The sequence below is a fragment of the Coenobita brevimanus genome, chromosome 38 (genome assembly GCF_032717465.1).
Source record: "Coenobita brevimanus isolate Jiangsu-jjx chromosome 38, ASM3271746v2, whole genome shotgun sequence".
Taxonomy (NCBI): domain Eukaryota; kingdom Metazoa; phylum Arthropoda; class Malacostraca; order Decapoda; family Coenobitidae; genus Coenobita; species Coenobita brevimanus.
Genome location: NC_136991.1, coordinates 49,875,673 through 49,899,561, shown reverse-complemented (window position 1 = coordinate 49,899,561; position 23,889 = coordinate 49,875,673). Strand labels below are relative to the sequence as shown.

Sequence of the window (23,889 nt, the reverse complement as noted above, 5' to 3'; positions counted from 1 at the left end):
ATGAAGTCCGTGTTTATGGTTGCGGAGAAGCCTTCGCTGGCCCAGTCTCTGGCAGAGATTCTGAGTAATAAGAGGTGTAGCTCAAGAAAAGGTAAATATATATATTTTTTGAGGATATCTAATGTCCAGTGTCTTTTCATTTGTGTAGAGATACATGGCGTAAGTGGTCCAGAGGATAATGAACATCAGTGGCATAGCAAGAGGGATCTTTCAGGGGAGGGGCTGAACAAAATACATCCTCAGTATTCATGCTTGTAAGAGGTGTCGGCAATCTTTTTATCCTTACTCTCCACCACTTCTCTCCTGTTCTACCTCTCTTTGATATTCTGCATGTCTTCCAGCCTTTATTTTCTCTCTGCCCCTATCAGGTTAGACATTTGGTTTCTTGGCATGACTAGTTTAAGGACCTCCCATTGATGCTGACCCATCTTCCCTTACTGGGTCAGGCCTTTCAACCATCTGACCAATCAAGCCACTTCATTGTCAAGCTGCATCATCACCGAGCCAGCTCATTGCCAAGACCACTTTAGTGCTAAGATCACTTAGATGCCAAGAACACTTCAGCACCGAGACTGCTTCTACACCAAGATCACTTCCACTTCAACACCACTTCCATGCCAAAACACTTCAACACCATCACCACTTCATTGCCAAGACCATATCAATCCCAAGAACCAGGTCAACACCAAGACCAAAAGACCACTTATACACCAAGACCACTTCTATGCCAAGACCACTTCTACACCAAGACCACCTCTGTGTCAAGACCTCTTTTGTACTTGTATCTCCTTTTTTTTTTTTTTTTTTTTTTTTTTTTTGCTAGGTTAAAGCTCAGTGAATAAGGTAGAACACCTGATATTCCATGAAATCTGAATTAGCCTGTGCACAGTATGAAGCACCATAATATAACCAGCTGTTGACAAAGTTTCTTAAAGACAAAAATGTTTAAAAAGCTCACTGTTTTCTTGTTTTTGTTTTTTCATGGAGGGAGGAATTTGCATGCCCCTGGCCTTTGGTTCCTTCTTCTATCTATCTGTCTATTGCCAGATGCCTTCTTCCTTGCATTAAAATATATATATATATATTTTTAAAAAGCTCACTATATATACAGGTATAGCAGTCCTCAAAAAATAACAAACAGTCTTGTCAACAACTTATTCCAACGGTAAATTTGGAAATACCGTACCACAGTACTGTCCTCATGTTGTATTAATGATTGATTTATTGATTGATTTTTGTGAACTTTGGGGCTGAAACAATATTTACCCTGTACCCCCTAAAGAGGTACAGTATGTGCATTCGTAGGGTACCCCATAGATAGGCTGAGCATCTTTCATTTTTTTAAAGTGCACATCTGTTGGGCATGAATATTTATTGCAAACTGATACTGTGATGTGAATGCACAACAGATGTTAAAGGGATGGAGGATAACAGTTGGGTGAGGAAGGTGAGAAGTATGACCACTGGGGATAGGGTTGTGAGAGGCAGACCGAAAAAGGCCTGGGACGAGGTCATAGAGTGTGACCTCAGGGATTAGGGACTGAATAGGGAGGTTGCCAGAGTTGGAGCAGCATGGAGATCTACCATTAGGTGACCAAGGCCGATACATGTAAGCATGTTGGAGCCTTTGTACATTATTCGAACGAACAGATTATGTGGTAATGATAAATCTGTTGTTAAGTTTACCTCAACCATTTTCTATCTATCTATCTATCTATAGCCATTTTACTGTACAGTATTTATTTTTTCCACTTTTAAACTTTTCTATGGAAACATTAGGAGGGGTATCCAAATTGCTACAGTACTAAGGAGAGAGGTTTCCAAGAAGTATATATAATTCATTGAAATTTTAATAGAATTGTGGTTTTATTTGAATGACTAATATTGTGTCAGTACCTACAGTATAAATTTGGAGTTGCTGTGGCTTGATCAGTAGCATACTCATCTCACAATGCGGGTATCCTGAGTCTAGGGTTGGAACCAAGGCTGATACGGACATTCCTATAGGGTGCTGGTAGTATGCCCCATCATATTCTTACATATGTTCACACCCTGTCAAGTCTGGTGATTGCAGAACTGACACTTACAAACTTAGCCTTTACAGCACTCCAACAGTACTTTCACATATACAGTAAACCCCTCACAAGTTGAACTATATGGGGCTCCAGGGTAGTTCAACTTAACAAATTTTCTGACTAACCGGAAATTCATTCATCCATCATCCAGTTCTACATTGCCCCATGAGGAGCTTAGAAGCCCGGGGCTAGGCAGTTGGTCCTGACATTTAAGATGAGAGTGACCAGCCTCACTCATCCCTGAGTGGCATTACATGAGCAGTCAACCCCAACCACCCCTTGGATATAAACCTTCACTGGCTCAATCTGATGGGAGCGCAGTAATTACCCACTAAACCACCAGGTGCCACTAACCAGAAATAATTGCAAAAAACATCTGTATTATCTCCCCCCCAATAGTCACAAATTATATGTGATTACTTGTTTATTAACACTAAACTTAAGAAGCATTTATAAAGCAAATAAAAATAAACAATAAAAACAATTCGGTGCATGTCATAGGCTAGGCTAGGGTAGGAGGTTGCATAGGTGGAGGGGTGCAACAGCCACTTAACTATGTAAGTTTCTGCACTTATTTACATTACTGTACAATCAGTTAAACAATTATGTATCACTTGGAATATAAACTAAAATGTAGCACTTGGAATATAAGAAACTAAAATCTAACCCTTTGAACAGACATTAAGTCACACCTCTGTCTGCATTCGACTTCCTGGAGTTGACTTACTGAGGATTTACTGTATATCACTCTTCCTACAGACATCCCCTTTCCCATCCGTATGTTACAGCATGAGGAAGAGTTACTCTAGCTATCCCTCTACCTCAGAGCAGAAGGTCTGATCCTGCAGTAGATCTAGTATGGATTGACATAGGATGCAGACAATGCGAATTTTGTAGAGTAATAATACTGGTAGGCTGCTGAAGCTTTATGTATCATATATTAAAGAAATGTATTGACTTCACATTGTTGCATCGTCCTTTCCATACTGTTTGCTGTACTGTATTATCTTTTACAGGATTCAATGGAGCCTGCAGTGTTCATGAATGGACTGGAAGTTTCAATAACCAGAATGTACGATTTAAGATGACATCTGTGTGTGGACATGTGATGTCATTAGACTTCCCAGGCAAATACAATAATTGGGATAGGGTTGATCCGGTAAGTAATCTTTAGTTATGATGTTCTTAATGGATGAATTACATTGGGTCACAACATCAGAATCTTTTTAGTATTTCTACATCCTTTGTTCATCTGTTAGATGGGAATTAGAACTGGGATGATGATGATGATGATGATGATGACAACTGAAATTTACGCAAACTCTGTAATAGATGTGTCTGGTGATTGTTACGAGTAAGGTATTTGGAAACCTTGTGACAGAAAAGATAATACTGTTCAGACATTAAAATATTTGGTGAATGAACAGAGTAATTTGAAGGGGTAGGGATGAGAAGCTTAGAAAAGGAATAAGGCCTGGTAAGAAAACAAAAGAGATGTGCAGTAATAAAGTAGACAGGAAACACTTTGATCACAATACAGTAAAGAGAGACAGTTATGCACTGCATAGATCGGTGATCAATATAAAGCAGAAATTATCACGAGATGAGAAAATTCTTTTCCCTCAGAATCTGTGTGAAATAAATTTTTAGTACAATATGACTGAACTGCTTCAGTGTTAGTTAATTGTATACCGAACTACTTCAATGTTAGTTACTGTAGGATATAATTGTATACTACAGTAATTTCTTCTTGTTATAGTAGTACTGAGTATGTATGACAGATTGCTGTGTTTACAGGCCGAGTTATTTCGCTGTCCTACGGAGAAAAAGGAAGCGACACCCAAACTCCGAATGCCTGAGTTTTTAAGCAAAGAGGCGCGGGGCTGTGATTACCTTGTATTGTGGCTGGATTGTGATAAAGAGGGGGAGAATATATGCTTTGAAGTTATCTCCTGTGTCATGAACTCCATGGCCAAGCCTACTTTAAGGGAACAGGTAGGAATTCTAATACTGTTTGTATGTACTGTGCAGTAATATGCCTGACAGTGTTACTGGATTGTTTTACAGCCATGGCAGAAGTTCTTCTACAGTCCTCTTCAGTATTGTCTCCTGCCCTCCATATTTTTCCTTTGTTACCAAATGACAGAGGTTATAGCCTTTTTCATACGTTGTTGTGTGCCTTATATAACATCTTCCATTGCCACAGCTGACCAAGAAATATTGGTGAAATTATCCATCTATCTATCTGTCTATAGCCCGACGCCCTAATCCCGCAAAGGATGGCCGCAGACAAAACGCCTCCAAGTCGCTCTGTCACCCACCATTTGATTACCCTCCCCCCAACTCACTCCCTCCTCCCTCATATACCCCTCAACTCCATCCCTCCACCTCATCCTCGGTCTACCCCTCCCTCTCCCTCCCTCCACCTCACCTACATACACCCTCTTAGTCAGTCGTTCATTCTCCATTCTCTCCACATGCCCAAACCACTTCAGTGTATTTCTCGTAATCTTCTCAACCACATCCACATCCACCCCACAACGTTCCTTCACTTCTTCATTCGTCAGCCTGTCCCTCCATGTCACTCCACATGCTCCTCTCAAGTAACTAATTTCCACTGCTCTCACTCTTGACTTGTTCCCCTCTTGCCAGGTCCACGCCTCGCTTCCATACGTCAGGGTAGGGATCACAATACTATCATGCAGTGACTTCATAACTTCCATACTCACTTCCCTATTTCTCATCACTGCTTTCAGTGAACCAACAACCTTCCTTCCCTGCTGTACCCTTTCATGCACTTCATCCCCCAAAGTTCCATCCTTACTCATCACACTACCCAGGTACTTGAATGCACTCACATTCTCCATATCCTCACCATCCAACCTCACTGTACATTCTGTGACTTCATTCCTCTCAAACACCATAACTTTACTTTTGTTTACATTAACTTTCAGCTTCCTCCTCCTACACACTGTCCCAAATTCATTCACCAAACCTTGCAACTCCCATTCATCTTCACTTAACAATACTCTATCATCAGCAGACAGCAACACCGGAATCTTCCAAATCTCACCCTCATTCATTAGAGCCACCCCCGCATCCACTGCCCTACCTTGCACCTCCTTTACAACCCCATCCGTGTATATATTAAACAGCCATGGAGACATCATACAACCCTGTTTCAGTCCTACATTGAGATCAAAGAACTCACTCAGCTCACCATCCACTCGCACCGTATCCCTAGGTCCTTCATACATACTCTTCACAGCACTCAACAATTCCCCTCCACTCCATATATTCTTGATACCTTCCACATACCTTGCCTATCTATTCTGTCATGAGCTTTCTCCAAGTCCATGAAGGCAGCATACACTTTCTTTCCCTTCTCTAGATACATCGCCACTAAACATCTTAGAACAAATATCTGATCTACACACCCTTTTCCCTTCCTAAATCCCCCTTGTTCTTCTCCAACTAGCTCCTCTGTCATATGCCTAACCCTATCAATGAGTATTCTACCATATATTTTACCAGTCACACTAAGAAGGCAAATACCCCTATGGTTATCACATACTTCTCTCTCCCCTTTTCCTTTGTATAAAGGAACAATTATACCTGATTTCCAGTCCTCTGGAACCCTTCCCTCTTCCCAGGCCAATCTACACAACTTCCATATCAACTCCACAACAATGTCACCCCCATACCTCAGCTTATGATTATACAGTACCTTTTTCACCTTTTTCAGTGAAAACCTACCATATCTCATTTACAGCACCGTGTGTTCTTTTATGTAAAACCTTACATTACTCTCTTTGTTCCTCTGTTGTGTCAAACAAAAGTCCAGTAGTGTGCAGGTGTGTATTTTTTATTATGTCACACATTGTTGTGGAATGGTACTGTATTTTTGTTGCCTTTTGCTTAGACAGACATTAGATATGTTACTGGCATTGTGTGAAACCAAGGAATTGTGTAGAATTCCTAGGTATTCTGTAGAATTTCTAACGTTTTTTGACAAAGCATAAAATAAGCTTATTTCATTCTGGCCTTACATACTTTACTTAGGGATTTTAATGGAGTGTCTAGGTATTCTATAGATTGGCTAATATTTTTTTTGGCAAGGTATAATATAATAGACAACAGGGAGTTAGGCTGGGATAATCTAGGTTAAGTTTAAAAAAGTTAGGCTAGGTTAGGTTAGGCTAAGCTAGCTTAATTTAGAATAATGCTAAGCTATGTTAAGCATAAAATTAACCTAACCTTCCTAACCCAGCTTAATCTAACCTAACCCTAACCTAGATTATCCCAGCCTAACCTAGCCACAGCCTAAATTAACCTAATATAAATTAAATGATTGATTTCACAGTTTACCTGTTTGCTGCAGTTTGGTCGTTTCACACATTGCCCAAAACAAACTCAGTAATCTACAGAATACCTAGGAAATGTGTACAGATTTTATTTTATTTGTTACTTTGTCTTGAAGTTTTAGGCATTCTGTAGAATACCAAGGAATTCTATACAATGATGGGTTTCCCACTTTGCCAACAACAGATATAAAGGATGTAAAGGGATCTTGTTTTATGCTGATGCTTTGAATGTTTGTTTTCAGATAATTTTTCGCGCCAAGTTTTCTGCCATCACAGACCGAGATATAAAGGCAGCTATGAACAGTTTGATTGAACCCAATGAAAATGAATCAAGATCAGTAGATGCCCGCCAGGAACTTGATCTTCGTATTGGTTGTGCATTCACAAGGTTTCAGACCAAGTTTTTCCAAGTAAGTCTTGTGGGTCAGTGTTGATATTGGATTTTGTATAAAGCACAGTGTTTGCCATGACTTGTATTAAGAATATATTCAGTCCACTGGGTTCATGCACAGATGAGCCTGGGATTGCAAGAATAGCAACAACAACAGTACATACTCTATATCTTTAAAGAATGTGGCATCCATGGTAGTTCATTGGTACCCCTTATAGCTATGGTTGTAGGTATGTATACACAGTGGCATAGCCCGAGGGGTGGCCAGGGTGTCCCTGACCACCCCTGGAAAATTTCCAGCCACCTGAATGGCTACCCCGAATTTTTGGGGAAATACTCCCGGACCCCCAGCAGAGCTTCCCGTGGGTCACCCGACAATTAAGCTTGGTCAGTCCATGGCCACCCCAGTCTTAAAATCCTAGCTTTGCACCTGGCTTGCACTGATGTGCCAGTTTGAGTCTAAGATTTTTTTATATTAATGTTATTTTGAATTTAGGGTGGTCATCTACAACTTCAGTGATCGGACTCTGGCAGCCTAGCCTCTGGTCCTCCCACACCATGGCCGTTTATGACTTGCAGAGGGATAATCTGAGACTGGCTGATACTGAATGTAACAGTGACAAGTATAGATGCTGTGAAGAGACTGACAAGGCATGTGCTGATTAGATATATCCGGAGGTAATATTATGTAGTGGTGGGAGTGGCCGGCAGAAGTGGCAGTTTTCCTGCAGCCTTACACTTGAGGGAGATCTGGACAGGAGAGTCACATGGGATCCTACAGCATAACTTGTGGTTTTCATATCTTGACATTAAAATACCTGTAGCTTTTCTATGGATAGTCCAGGTTCAAAACTATCTGTACATAACTGTGATGTAAGTGAGGGAATAAAAATCAAAACTGTTTTAAATATCTGTCGGTAATATTATGATATTAACCAGATTTTGGGGCCTTCTTTGTTCAGTTTGCGCATCCCTAAAGCCACCAATGTTGTAGTCTGCTGGACTCGGATGAGCTCCAGTCTTTAACAACAACAGTAATGTCTTACTCCATGTTAGCAGTGTAGATAATATCCTTTACATATGGTATGAAAGTGCTATTTAGGAAGGAAGACTCAGAGGTAATGAAGAGTTTCATTTGTTTATAAAGTGACTTTTTTTTTCCAGTATAGTACCTGTACACTTTGTTGCAAATATAGTTTCCAATATGTAAATTGACATCAGTTGATCATTAATTTTCATAATTAACTTATATTTTTGTGTTTTTGCACATTTCAGGGTAAATATGGCAACCTTGATTCATCGCTCATCTCCTTTGGACCGTGTCAGACCCCAACACTAGGATTTTGTGTAGAACGGCATGATTTCATCCAGTCATTTAAACCAGAGACGTACTGGGTGTTGCAGGTATGGTAGGTGAAGAAATTTTTGATGTTAGGTGGGTTTAGTAGCAGTGTTACATATTATGTTAGTCTGTTTTATAGTAATCTTATTCCAGTCAGTACTCTTGACATGTTAAGGAATTTTTTGGTGACTAGCCTATGTATAAATCACAAAAATCCATCAGGATGCATTGAGAGCTTTGATTCTGATATCCAGTAGAAAATGCAGCTTTAAACACTACATATATGAACCTACATGTATTTAGAATCATTCCTTCTCCTGTGCCATTCATCATTCACCAACAAACAAACTCCCCTTTAACTCCACCCCCTTTTTCTTATGTGACCCTACCTGCACGTTAGCTACAGGTTTCATTTCGTCCATTTTACTCCTGCTCTGTTTTTGTTGTACAGAATACCATCGCATCATACCTTTCTTAAAAACTTTCACTTCTTAGTTATTTTTCATCCACTCCACTCATATTCCACATATCCATATGAGCTTGGTAAGTTTTACTGGACCTTCAGGAGGCACAGGACCCAGATCTATTGTCATATACAGTAAACCAGTTGTAATGGTGTTTTAGTGATACAGTTCTGTACTTGGCAAGCAGGGAATGGGAGTCTGTATTCTTTCTTCCCTCACTCCAAGGATAAGTCGTATGATTACCCATCCAAATCTGATAAATAGTTTCCTGATACTATGTAAAGGAGGCTGTTTGACTTGTCACCCAGAAGAGTTAACTATTCGTTTGCACTACATACATTTGCTCTAAATAGTTTTCATGAACATTTTATGAAAGAATATCCTAGCATAATGTTTTCTTTGCTATAGCAGATACTTTTTGCTGAAATGATGTTTTTAGTTCAGAAGCAGAATAATGAACTAAAGTTACCAATGGATAATGGTGAGGAGCATGCAATATTTTCAGTTTACATTGATTTACAGGTGAAAGTAGCGGTTACAGAAGAGCGTCAGCTGATCCTGGAATGGGAGCGGGTACGCAGTTTTGACAAAGACGTTGCAAATATATTCCTCAATGTGGTTAAGGAACAGAAGCGTGCAAAGTAAGTACAAGATAATCTGTGTGTTCTTCCATGTGTCTTTGGTGGGTTGAATAATTGCAGATGACACTGAAGGAGCAGTCAAGCCAGTCGTAAAGGCTTCAAACGTGGCTTTTAAAAAATAGATAATAGTACTTTAAATATTGTAAATAAATAAAATTAACAAGGAAGAAAGGAAAAGGATTCAGAATTGTACAAGTCTTTGGTCATTATTTAAGAACATCAAAATGCTGAAGAAAAAGTCTGCCTTTGTGTCCTCAGGCAGGCAGTCCCTCAGACAGTCTTGCTACAGACACTTCTTGCTAGAGCCCAGTGACTCGAGTGTTTAGTTCTGTCATAAAAGAGCCTGTAATCAAATTGAGAGCACTGTAAGCTGCTTGAAGAAGAACATACATGGTACTGTACTATAGATGCTTATGCCATGGAGGTGATAGCACTTGTGATTTGAACAATACTAGTAAGAGAATATTGTAAACTACATGATAAGTGACTTTTATAAGTTTATACCAAGGGGTTGATGTCAGTGTTGTTAGAGTAAAACCAATAAGGGAGAATATGACAGGCTGGAAAAAGAACATACTGTATATGTTAATGCCATGGTGTCATCACTGAGATTAGAATAGAACCAATGAGGGAAAGTGTTGTAAGCTGAATAAAAGGTACTTAAATACTGTGTGTATAAGAGATCCAGCTAGGGAGACTGTTGTAAGCTACAGGAAGATTGCCTAATATGCTGTGTGTTTCTGTCAGGGTGGTAAGGGTGGACATCAAGGAGAAGAGCAAGCCTCGTCCTTTGGCCCTCAACACGGTGGAGCTGATGCGTGTGGCCAGTGCCGCCCTCGGTATGGGACCACACCATGCCATGACGCTGGCTGAGAGGCTGTACACACAGGGATACATATCGTACCCTCGTACTGAGACCACGCATTACCCTGAAAACTTTGACCTGAAGTGAGTCTAATACCGTATTTGTTCATTGCATCTTTGATGAGTGAGTGTGCTCATAGATTGGCTATTCATTATATTTTGTGCCTATATCATGTGCTTTATATTTTTAGTATAATAACCATTTTGATTTTGTAAGATTGATGTTTTTATGTTAACCTCTTCAGTTAGACATCTTTGGTATTTTTTTTTCCCACTGCCATATGTTTTTATTCAACTTACAGAAGACCACTGTTAGTGAAAGAGCTAGTTAAGGTTATATCTGACCCCTACAGCACTTAAAGAGTTTCCCAAACTCAGTAAAATCATCTGGAACAAACAAGAATGAAATTTTAAATGAAGTTGTTGGATTGAGAGGTTAACAACAGTTACTTTGAATAATGATACAAAAATAGAAAAGGCATTTCATTTTGAATATACTGTATCAGTTGCTATATTTGAATGACTTTATTGCAAAAAAATGACTAGTGTATCCCTAATAAGAAATAAGAAAGGATACTTGGAATTGTACAAGTTGTCAGCTGAGTGCCCAGTGAAGTGAGACCTTTGTTTAATACCTTTGTGATGAAGTATATATAGCTGGTGTGCTTTCATCTGACAGAACTGGGCTTCCTTGACAATTTGAATTCTCATGGTTGCACGAAATTTGATGAGCCTGAAATAAGTCGGCTATCTTTGGTTACTAGTGAGATCCACCCTCCAGTCTGACTACACTTGGCCTGCAGCTGATCTGAGAAGTGCCATGGATCTTTGTTAGATGAAAACAAACTGATTAGTATATTTTTCTTCAGTATCTCCAGTGAATGTTGAGGTTAATATATCCTGAAATTCTTAAATAATTGTGCAGGGGAGCACTGAGGATCCAAGAAAATCACGGTGACTGGGGTGGCATGGTGCGAGAGATTCTGTCCGAGGGCATCCAGCGCCCCAAGAAAGGCCATGATGCTGGTGACCATCCCCCCATCACCCCCATGAGGTGTGCGGACCGCAGCCAGCTCGACCATGACTCATGGCGCCTGTATGAGTACATTACAAAGCATTTCATTGGCACGGTTAGTGACACTGGGTTTGCTTAGAAAAATTACACTTTACTATTATTATTAATATTTTTCAGATACCTCTACAGTATATGAAGCTACAGAACGTGGTGAATGTTTTTGGCATGTCAGGTAGAACCAGGATTCCTGGGACTTGAACGATGAAGGAATGGAAGCGTGGCCCATTGAGTTGGGGAAATTTGGGTTGTCTGGACATTGCTGCTCTTCACCCTCCCCTTGGGTGGGAATGGAGGTCTAGATGGCGATGATATTTTACTCACATTTTTAAATATATGTTTACCCCAAAATACCCATATAATGCATCCTTTATTCACAGTGTTTTCTCTAAATCCATTTGATCATCACCCTATTGCACAAATAACAGGTGGGTGGGACCCACAAACAGAGAGTGGAAAACAAAGAAAGGAAGCTGCAGCACTCTCAAGTGGAATGGGCACAGAGGATGGAATACACAAAACTAAGGGAACACTAGTGTCATGCAGAATGGGCACAGAGGATGGAATACACAAAAGTAAGGGAATACTAGTGCCACATGGAATGGGCTACATAGTTACTCATTGCTCAAGCTGAGGGTCTCAGCATCACCTTGCATGTATTCTGCCATCCTAAGTATGTTCTTCATTTGATGAAGTCACTCTTACAGCACCTGTGGTGTAGAGCCATTCCTTGCACTGTCAAGAAAAAAGATGTATGGTTCTTTGTCATATGCCTCTCCATGCATACAGCCACACCTCATTTTTCATGGTCTTGATTTTGCTGGTTTGAGTTACGCAGGAATGAATAGAATATTGGATCTTTGCAGACTTTTGAAGTTCTGTGGATGTTTGTGGCGAAGTATTTGAGTAAATATAGTTGTTATTGTTGATCAGTCACAGTCTCTGTCTGAGCAGACCTATCAGCTGCAAGCAAGCAACTGAGGGCCTTCCTGTACAGTGAACCTGATGTTCCCTTGCAGCCAACAGTGCCTCATCATGATGAGGCACAGATAAAAGTGTGGAGGTTTGGCTCCCGAATGAACACTATATTTGCATCTCCATTCAGTTAACAGGGGCACCATAGCGGGCTCCACTTCACTCTGTAATTTGATTATGTGGTTACCACTTAGTCTTGTAAATGATTTCTTTGGTTACAGGAAATCATTAGGCTTCTGACTCAGTGTAGAGCCACCTGAAGTGGAAAGAAGAGCAGTACTGTCAAAAGTGTCAGGAAGGAAAAAGGGAAGCAGAAAGAGAGGAGGGTGGACACAGAGATAGAATGAGAAAGGGGAAGGAAGAAGTAGGCAGCACTATATTGTGAGTGGATGATGATTGCTACTGCCTGCCACTAGTAAATATAGTCAAAGTACATACTGTAAAGTGATGGTTGTTGGGACAAAAGGTGACTTACAGTAAGATGTGCAAATGAATGGAGGGACTTATATTGGTAGATGATTTGAAATGCTATAGTAAAGTGTTGGTAGAGTGGTAACTACAGTATAGTGGTGAGTAGAATGGTTCAAGGAAGAAAAGTGGTTGGTGCTAATAAGACCTTGTTATAAAACAGAGGCCATGAGAAAGCAGTATAAAGATTTGTTAATTTCCACTTTAAAATATGACTTCCCTTCTGAGGAGTCCCTAGATCTCTATTTTCCCCCTAAGGCTCATCCTTCATTTTAGTTGGCATGGCATGGCTGGAGGGGATTCCTTAAGACAGAGGGTAACTTTTAAAATCTTTCACTTAACTTCTGTTGCAATGCTGAAGAGGGTTTCACTTTCTTTACTAAACAGAGAAGTTTTAGGGTCACCTTATACCTCAGTCTATGGCTGGATAGAGATGTGCCCTTCAGTTCCTCAGTGATTTGTGGTGGTTGTAAGTTGGCTTGATCCTTCACTAGCCTGCCTTCATGCAAGGAAAAGCATGGTAAGTTTTTGGTTATGCATGTCCCTTCCACCCCCCCCCCTGCCCCTTTTTTTTTTTTTAGTATATACAAATCAGTATATTTCTTCCAAATGATGCCTAGTGTGTCTACTGGGTTAAGGTACACCAACTGGATTGGACCTTCAAAGACTTACACTCAAGTGGTGGTTAGAATTTACTGCTTACATAATGCCATTCAGAGCCAAGTGAGGTTAACCACCCTAGCCTTAAAAATCAGGACTGAGTAACCTAGCTCCTTGCCTTCTATGCCCCTGATGGGGCAGAAGGGGACCATTTATGGATGGATGATTTCTTTCTTTCCATGCATTCATATATTGTTTTGCTACTGTTGTATGCACTTTGTATGTACAGTACAGTATTAAATGTTGCATTTCAGTTGATGCCAGATTGTACATATCTCAGCACAACCATCAATGTGACTATTGGGTCTGAGAACTTCAGTATCACAGGCAAACAGCTGATTGATCCTGGCTTCACTAAGGTAAGTACTTCCTCATATGATTGTCTTTGCTTTAGGTTAGGATGTTTGCTTGCTGGCAATGATATGCTTCTTTGTTTATGATTATCTCTGTTGTTTGCATTGGAAGCTGACAGCATAAGCAGGAGAGATGCTTTAGGAGTATCTGCCAATCTGTCTTTCTGTCTCTGTCTTGCTATCTTTCTATAGTCAGACTCCGTAATCCTGTAAATTGTGGTCACAAACAGAAGCCTTGATGTCACCCTGTTAACTGTCATTAGGTTGCTCACCCTCCAACTCACACACTTCTCTGTCATGCATGTCTCCACTCATCTCTCCATTTTATCCCCAGTCTCCCCCTCCACCTCACTCACATACACACTTCTAGTAATCTGTGAGTTAAGGAGAAATCTGTGAGGATAAGGAGTGGGACAAAGGTTGGTAGGAATGAGGTTAATTAACCCCCTTCACTATTATGGTGCTCTCATAAACTTAATAAAATAGTTTAAAAGTAGTGAAAGTAACTAAGGAGAGAGAGAGAGAGAGAGAGAGAGAGAGAGAGAAATAGTGTAATATCTGTATAGTGAAAAATGCTCCATTAGAAAAACCTGTTAGTATTGTATGTGTTGTGGGGATGGTTCAGTCTGCTGGTATGGGTGTGAGTGTGGCAGTAGGAGCAAGAAATGAATAAATGATTTAGACATTGATAATACTGAATGAACCATCCTTGCAACACATGAGAAGTTGCAACCACCCTACATGTTAAGTAAAAGTGTATTAACTGTGGAATTACTGTACTTCATGTGACCTTAAGTTTTATTCTGTGGTTTGTTTATACTGGGCATGCTCTTATTTAGTCTCTCTCTCTCTCTCTCTGCTGTGTATATATATATATATATATATATATATATATATATATATATATATATATATATATAATGATGATGATGATATAATATATATATATATATATATATATATATATATTATGCACCCTACCTCACTATCTTTGGATGGGAAAGAGAGGTCAGGGTGAAGATGATGATGATTTATTATCAGCAAGTGTGTCATACTGTTATCCACATACTTTCTCTGATCTGCAGGTGATGGATTGGTTGGCACTGCAGGATGAAGAGAAGCTACCTGACCTAAAAGCTGGGGATGACTTGGCAATTATTGAGGTACAGAATATTTTGTGACAACTCTTTATTAATGGAATTGTTCTTGGTGAAGTTTAGGTGACAATTCTAAGCAGTTGGGTTTTGAAGTTGTGGCCCATTTTGTAGAAGACTTTTGTAACTATTTTGAAAATCTAAGTGAATCTTTAATATGTGGCACAAATCACATTATATTAAAAAGAAATAAATATGTCAGTAAATTATGAGAATTTTAAATGCTAGCATATCCTAGGCCCGTACTTATAAAGACTGAGACTGCATTATAATCGTAAGATTTCATCCTAAACCCTCCGAGTAGGGAAAAATGTTGTAAATTTGATTCCAGAGCTTAACTTTTTTTTTTTTTCTTCCACACCTGTTATTACATGGTACATATGCAATAACTGAACCATTGCAATACAACAGTATAATATTGTGTTGCAGTGCAAAATATGATTCAAAGTGACCTTCAGATAAAATATAATACAGTACCACAGGCTGCATACCTCTCAAGTGTCAGTCTTTGTTAGATTGAATGCCTGTGTTCTGTATAAGCCATGGTGTCTGTAGTGTTCCATAGCTCTGCCATATTACCTCTTCACCCAGCTCAGAAGTTTGGGAATGCCCCATACCCAGTTCCTGGATGTATGCTGGTTTCATATGTTAGGAGTAAGAATAATGAAAAGCTATAAAAGTTCAATAACATGATTATCAGCTTTAATATATATGTTTCATGTACCAGAAACATGATGTAATGAAACATGATGAATGATTTTGTTATTTCAAGTTTTTTTCCTCAGGCCAAGTTAAGTGAGCGTCAGACCTCCCCACCAGACTATTTAACAGAGGCCGAGTTGATCAGCCTGATGGAGAAGCATGGCATAGGGACAGACGCCTCAATCCCGGTGCACATCAACAACATATCCCAGCGTAACTACGTCCAGGTGTCATCTGGACGCAAACTGGTCCCAACAAACCTTGGCATAGTTCTTGTCCATGGATACCAGAAGGTTAGGTCAGGTTAGGTGAGGTTAAGATAGGTTAGGTCAGGTTAGGTTAGGTTAATGTTGTATTCCATTTATAACTTCTGTGAACCAAATGATATTAAAGATGACCTTTATATCAGTTCATTGTCCAGGTGTCTCATTTTATTTCATTTATAAAGGCTCCAACATGCTTGCATGCCTCGGCTATGGTCACTTAATGGCGGCTGTCTGTGATGTTTGATCCTTGGGAGCCTCCCTATTCTGTCCCTTATCCCTGAGGTCACACTCTATGACCTTGTCCTAGGTCCTTTTTGGTCTGCCTCTCGCAACCCCACCCCCAGCGTTCACACTTCTCACTTTCTGCACCCAGTTGTCATTCCCCATCCTCACCACATGTCCACATCATTTCAGTTTACTCCCCATCACAACACCAGTACACTCCAGTCCCATCCTTCCTCTCAGCTCTTCCTTCATAAATCTAGCCTCCTTAAGCTTCACATTCAAGGATGCGCTGCACATCCACCAAATCATTGTCATTTCTACATGTTTGAGCCTACGAATATCCTCTTCCATTACTGCCCATGGTGGCGACCATCATTCACCCACTTGATGTAGTGCAGCCTACTTCGTCTTTCACCTTTATCATTCATTTTCTTTGCCTGCCCTCCTTTATTCTTATTGCTCCCATCTTTTGTATCACTTTTTATTCCTCTTCTTTCCTTTTCAGGTGGCTTTACATTGATCGATAAGCCAAATGGTTTCCAGTAAGCCAGGAAACCATTTACAGTGCTGGGTGGTAACCATATAACCAACCCAAACATGTTCCCTACATGACAGCAAGTGGGTTGGTGGAGGGTTAGTGCCCCTCCCTGTAAAACAGCAAACTCAGACAATTGGCCACCCCTTACAGGATTAATGCATTTAGCAACAGTTAGATAGACAGTGTCACTAATATACAGCATTACACTCCTAACACATGTCACATACAAAGATCCCCTACACGGAGTACCAGATGTCTGTGTTTGCCATTTACTAGTGTTCATCTTTCTTAGCAAATGTATTAGTGTAATAGCTCATACAATTTTTTAGATGCCATGGTTGTATGTCCATCAGTTTATAGTATACTTAATGGAAATTTAGCAAAATGTAGCAGTTTGCACAAATTATTGCAGTTGATGGTAGCAGTTCAAGTTTTCACAAGTTTTTATACAGATAATCTGTGTTATTTTCTCAGTATACCAGTAGATGATGATTTTGATGATGATATACCAGTAGAACAGTAGTTAAAGGAGTTTATGCATAAATGCAGTGAAAAAATGTTGAGAGGCCAGTAACTTTGAAAATTATTGGCGACCAGGCTTTAACTTGAAATGAATTTCTTGAAATATACACCGGTATTTAAAGAATAAGTCTTGTATATTGTGAAAGACTGACATTTGTTTGAAATTCATAATCTCAAGACATTATTGTGTTACTTTGATATATTTATGTTCAGATTGACCCAGATCTGGTTCTTCCAACAATGAGGAGTGCAGTGGAAGAACAGCTGAACCTTATAGCTCAGGGCAAGGCTCATTTTGACTCAGTCCTGCAGCACACACTTGAGATCTTCCAGCTCAAGTTCCAGTATTTTGTGAAGAATATTGAGGGCATGGATGAACTGTTTGAAGTGACATTCTCCCCACTGTCAGCCAGCGGTCGCCCACTTTCTAGGTACGATGTATTTTGCTTATCAGTGTACAGGGTGGTCCATATTTTTTCACTCTCCAATCATGTGTGTTGTGGGAACGGCTCAGTATGTCGTCATGAGGGGTGAAAATATTTATGCTGCATCAGAAGAATGACTACATCCATGGAATCTTTGAATGTATGAAGGCAGACACTGTGATGCATATAAAGGTTTATGGGAGATAGAAAATGGTGCAGGGTAGATACAGTACTTGTAATGCTGACAGAGGCATCCCCCCAATATATGACAATCAGGATGCATTATATATGGACCGTCCTGTGTATGGCTCATAGCATAGAACAAACTAATGCTGTTTTATATTCCTGTGTTGCTGATGTCTGGTTGTTACATGCATTAACCATAAAGAAAACCTCAAAAGTTCACACTCAGTATATGATGCACAGTGATTTAAGAAATTCATCATATTTATAAAAGGGATCTACAGTATTAATATTTATCAAAATATTAATTCTCATGGAAGGCTCATGATTTGTTCTAACCCACATAGAGAATATAATTCTATGATTATATTCAGTAAGATGGAATTGGTCTTATTGTACTTAAAAAAAAAAAAAAAAAAAAAAAAAAAATCCTGCAAGTACTTTAGATTCTCAGTGTGTATTGTGTGATTAACTGTTGTTAAGACACTTATGGTATTACAATACTGCTTTTGCTCGCAGGGAAACAAACAGCTGAAAATTTCCCAGTTCAAAACTCACAATAGGTTTATTATTGAGTGGTAATAAAGGTGCTGTTTCCATATGAAGGTTGAACTTTTATGGTTTAAGGTAGAGTATAAAATCTGAAATTTAGTTATTTAACCCCTCCATTATGAGAGTTGTCAGAAGCTGAATAAAATTGTTTGGCAGTGGCCAATTTAAATTATATGTCGTATATACTATCATGCTGAAGGGGTTCTTAGTAATTGTTTCTAACTCCATCACTACAGACCTGTTCCACATACATACATACATATAGATGATGCCATACTTCCCCTTAAAAATTCCCCATACTGAGATTGGCCTTGGTACATGTGATGTTATCATGGACTTGAAGCAACAAAAGTGCCAGAACCAGCTGATTACTTCCCAACAGTTGCTGGAAGCTGAAGAGAAAAAAAAGAATTCTAAGATGTGTAGTAAGATTAGTAACAACATGAGAGTCTTAGCTTGAACTTAACTCTTATTTACCTGTGACTTCATTTCTTGCCTAAGAGTGATGATTGTGTGGTTTGCTAAAAAGCCTGTGGCCACATTTCACTCACATGGGAGTAAGCTACATAAAATCATTATGTATGGAAGAATAAAGTAATAATTATAATATAAGTTTTTACAAGTCTAGAGCCTCATCACGCACAGTTTGTGAACTTGAGGATACCCTTAGCAAGAGGCTTTCATCCATCTTGCATTGTCAGCTAGGCTCAACACGGCTCAGCACTAGTGTTGCAAGTTACCCTGACATAAGAGAATGGGCAGTTTGTACTGGAAGCTTACATTCTTCTCAGATATTGTGTCTGTACATTGATCTCCATGTAGATCAGTATCACCCCATGTGAACGTAGGAAACTGGGTTATGATAATGACAATGCTAGCAGTGATGACAAAGTGATAGGGTGAAATTGATGTAGAATTTGAAATGGAGCATAGGTGTGATATAGAAAACAGCCACTAATAATGAGGGTAGCCAGGTTAGTGATGAAGACTCTCACCTCAGATGCGGTAAATGCCGGCGCTACATCAAGCTGGTTGAGACAAAGCCAGTGCGTCTCCATTGTGTGACATGCGATGAGACTTTTGCCGTGCCCCAGAATGGAGTTGTGCGAGAATTTCAGGAGAACAGATGCCCCTTAGATGACTTCCAGCTGTTAGTGTGGTCAGGAGGAGCCAAGGGGAAAAGCTTTACCTTCTGCCCATACTGCTACAATAACCCACCCTTCCCGTGAGTTGTCTCTCTACTACATCTAATTTTCCTCCTAATTCATTAGTGTTTTTGTGGGATGGCTAATTTTTAGTTACACAGCTTCAAAGTTCATTGTAGAGTATTGCTGGTTAATTTTATTTCACCCATAGTGATACAACTTTCATTACCAAAGGCTTATCCAAGAAATGTGACCTTATAGTATCGAAGAATTCCCTTGACCTTTGTGTGTGTATGTGTGTCTTTATAGTATTGAAGAGTTCTCTTGACCATTGTATGTGTACAAGCATGTGTGTGTGTGTGTGTGTGTGTACACATGTGTGCATATATGCATGTGTGTGTGTGTGTGTGTGTTGGAATCAGTGTACTACTGTATACTAGTCATTAATAGGAAAGTTAGTGCAGTTGTTTAATGCCTTTTTTTTTTTTTTTTTTTTCCAACATAGTAAGCTTACTATACATTTTTTTGCTGATATGGTGAACTAACATGCTCATGATGCTGGAATGGTAAGTCTTCCAATGTTTTGAATTCATATACAGTGTTCAGAATTTTTGTGTTTTCACTTTTTGGATGAAAGTGTCATCTCTCACTTTTTTATATAATTTATTTTTTTTATTTTTTTATTTTTTTAGATGTATGTGTGTATAGTACGTAATGAAGCTGAAAAAAGTAAGTAGTGGAATAGACAAAAAGCTGTATGGCGGTACAATAGCTCTTTGTGACTGCAAAATGTATATTGCATTATTATATTTCAAAAATCCTCATATGGAAATTGAATTGATGGAAGATTTGTTGTACCTTGTGGTTAGCTCTCATAATATTATGCCCTCATATCACTGAATGTACTCAGTCCCATTTACAAGGATAAGTGGGAATTGAGGTTAGTATAATGATGATGACAGCAAGTAATATAACCGTGTGATAAACACTGTCATAGTTTTCATTTATTTTCAGAGTTTTTCCAATTTTTCCCTCAGATAGGTGGGATTGAACATGGCCTGTGATTCATTATTGTTTTGTATAGCTAGTGGACCCACCTTGGGATTTACAAAAAAAAAAATAAATAAAAATGAAAATAAAATACTGTACCCAACTACAGTGTAGTAGTATATTTTGATGACTTGTGAGCAGTTGTTACTGTATTTTTAAATTCATATGGTTGAATTATGTATGGAAAACTCTGTCAGTATAATTACAATTACTTTAGGTCTGTAAATTTGGCTGCAGGGAAATTTTTTGCATCTGTGTCATTGCTTTTTATTTTTTTTTTAGACTACAGTATAGTACTCACCTTGGTAAAGAATTTCATTCTTTTCTGGTAGCCCAGTGGCTGTATATGGCAATACTACAGCTTCACATTCATCCATAGCACTTCTGGTATTATCATATTCTAGTATGATCGTTAATTATAGCTTGGTAGCCAAGATGGAGAGATGGTAATTTTACTCATGTTAAAGTGAACATAGTGTAATTTGTTCCAACCCATTTGCAGTGACATGTCAAAGGGTGGTGGGTGCAACCTGTGTTCACACCCCACCTGCCAGTATGGGCGAGACAACGTTGGAGTGTCTCAGTGCATGGAATGTCCTACAGGCATCCTTGTCATGGATCCAGCTTCTGGGCCTAAGTGGAAGCTGGCATGCAATAGGTATAGTGTTTCCTTTTGCATGTCTTACATTTTTCACACAGCATGTCTTAACGTTTTTCACTTGTTACAGCTTTTCTTTCCAATTTTGTACATTTTTCACATAGGAGTGTTTTATCTTTCTTAACATTTTTCACTCAGTACGGTTTTTCGTTGATGTCTTACTTTTATCACTCTTTGCTCTGTCTTCGGAGGCATCCATAGGTGGTGAAGACAGGACTTCTGCTGCTTGAATGATGTGTGAATGATTGTTTGGTCTATTTCCACTTTTGTGTTTGTCTTTATTGTATCTGGATCCATCCTACTCCCTTAAGTGGGAAACATTGTCAGGATTGTGACAAAAATAGGGTGTGGCAGTGTGAATATGGAGTGTGCATAGTACAGTTGATTTCTAGAGGAGAGAGCTTACAGAATGTCTGATAAGTGTATAGAGTGGGAAAGTGCCTAAGTTGTGCTATATGGTACAAGTGTGAGTGGCATGAAGAGTGTATGTGAGTGAGGTGGAAAGGGGGAGGGGGAGGAGGAGACCAAGGATGAGATAGAGGTATGGGGATTACAGTATTTGAGAGTAGGGGATGTGAATTGGAGAGATGCCAGCCTAATGGTGGGGGACAAGGTGACTTGGTGGTGATTCATTTGTGGCCACCCCTTGCAGGATTAAGGTGTCTGGATATAAATACCAGTATATAAGTAGTGTATATGTTGGGTGGAGGAAGGGTAATTGAAACCAGTGAAGGAAAAAGATGAACTTTGGCTGAGAGGCTGGAGTCAGAATAACCTTTTTACCAGTATTTTTATATCACAGTGCAACATTCTCCTGTTCATGATCTTGATGATAATGTTTTTGTCATTTTGCCTAGGTGTGATGTCATTATCAACCTCTTTGACAAAGCCAGTAAGGTGCAAGTGTTAGAGGATACTTGTGAAGACTGTGGCTCTCAGACAGTTACAGTGGAATATAAAGAGGTAAGGAGGTACAGTCAGCAGCAGAAATTCACTTTGAGTTTCTGTGTTTGATATAAGCCTGTGGTGGCAGCATTGTATGAAAGAGAATTTGATAGATGCACTTTAAATAACCTTATGTGATTATTATGTACTGACTGACCTGGAATACATACCATGCATGTAAAAGACTGGTAGGCCTGTATCATACCTGGAAACATGAAGTCAGTTTCTGCTGTCAGCTGTTCATTTTTTCTTGTGTTGTACTTCCATTACAAAAGAATGGGTGCAACCTGGTTTGTTCTGTCTGATGTAATTGGGCTTCTTTCACAACACTAATACTAAGTTGTGGTAGCATGAAGTTCAGTGAGCCTAAGTTATGAGGTAGGAAGTCTCTTTGGTTACTTGTCAGATCCACCATCTGATCTGACCACACTTGGTATCAAACTGAGCAGAGAGAGAGAGAGTCTTCAGTGAAGGGTGTTTTTCATTTTGTTTTTGCTATTTCTGGACAGTTTTATTTAGCTTTGGAGAGCGACGTTGAGCTGGACAGGTTACTTACAAGCCTTTACTTACTGCTTCATCACTAGCAGTTTCCAGAAAGCTGCCTCGCCTCATCATTAGGTGGGAAAAAGACATTGAAGAAAGGCAACTTTAGCTTGCAGTCCATCGGGTTACAGATGAACCTGGGGCTACAATTACTACTACTACTGCTTTCATTATGGATAGTGTATAAACATATTAACATTGGGAAAAAGTGAGAAAGACTGCTGACTATGTGCTTCTTGTATGTCATGAAGGAAAACTAAAAGGGACAAGAGTAACTGGTTGACAACTCTCTCCCTTTGTTTTGCTTTAGGTATATGGCATCACCATAGTCAACATTTCTCAAGCAAGCAGCCTCATACTTTCTACTTCACAGTAGTGTTGATTGTACCTGGGGTTCCCTTTCTTCCACGATTCATGACCCCATAGCGATCGGGAGCCTTTCTTTAAATGCACCCGCCTTTTGATCATAGGAAACTGGGTGAAGCTGAAGATGTAAATGTGGTGATCTTGGTCCAGGAAGAGAGTAGGAGTTAAGTGTAGGGTAGTTGGTGTAGTGCATGTATTTTGACTAATGTGTTTTTGACAGGGCAAGAGCAAGTTTAAGGATGGGCAACTGACTGCCAGTGGTTGCATCTTCTGTAGTGCAACATTGATCCCATTGGTGGAGAAGCACAGAGCCTCTCAGGATGGTGGACGTGGGCGGGGGCGTGGCAGAGGTGGAGGTCGAGGCAGAGGTGGGGGTAGAGGCAGCAGCAGAGGAGGAGGAGGAGGAGGAGGAGGAGGAGGAGGCAGGGGAGGCAGGTCCAGAGGAGGTGCAAGGGGACGAAGATAGCCGTAATTGGTACCATTAGCTTTGAATAACACGACAATTAAAGGTAATTTGTATGCTGGAAAACAGGCCTATTGAACTTGGTATGAGATCAGTCATGGCCTAAATATTTCCAGTGAATTTATCCATTACAGAGTATGACTTGTAAATGGCAGTAGATTTGAGTGTTAAGGTTGAATTGAGGAAGTAGCCAGTCTTTTTCCTCTTAATTTAACAGAATGCCTATAACACCTCATTGGTAAGGTTTAGTTCTGATACCACTAACTGGATATTAGGCTGTAAATAAGCTGTATAGTACAGTAGTAAACTTAATGTTTGACTGCTCTGTTCATGCAGAAGTGTTTTGTGCGTAGATTACTTTGTACTGGCTAGAATCTGTGAGCACAGTTCGAAAGGAAAAAAGTGGTAATATCCAGTGACATAGTGCCCATGTGAGAAGTATGGTAGTTTAAAATGTTTAACCCGCTGCGTCATTTCATTCTT

At 39.6% G+C, this 23,889-nt stretch overlaps 1 protein-coding gene across 1 annotated transcript; it reads left to right on the top strand.

Moving 5' to 3' along the window:
* Positions 1 to 23,409, top strand: Top3beta (DNA topoisomerase 3-beta). Its single transcript, XM_080269834.1, has 16 exons — positions 1 to 91; positions 3,092 to 3,234; positions 3,873 to 4,070; positions 6,682 to 6,849; positions 8,106 to 8,234; positions 9,159 to 9,277; positions 10,025 to 10,225; positions 11,067 to 11,271; positions 13,571 to 13,675; positions 14,755 to 14,832; positions 15,609 to 15,818; positions 17,290 to 17,507; positions 19,237 to 19,461; positions 20,934 to 21,089; positions 21,947 to 22,052; positions 23,164 to 23,409. Exons 1-16 carry the CDS (start codon positions 1 to 3, stop codon positions 23,407 to 23,409), a joined length of 2,598 nt encoding a protein of 865 aa, XP_080125960.1.
* The last annotated feature ends 480 nt before the right edge of the window (positions 23,410 to 23,889 follow it).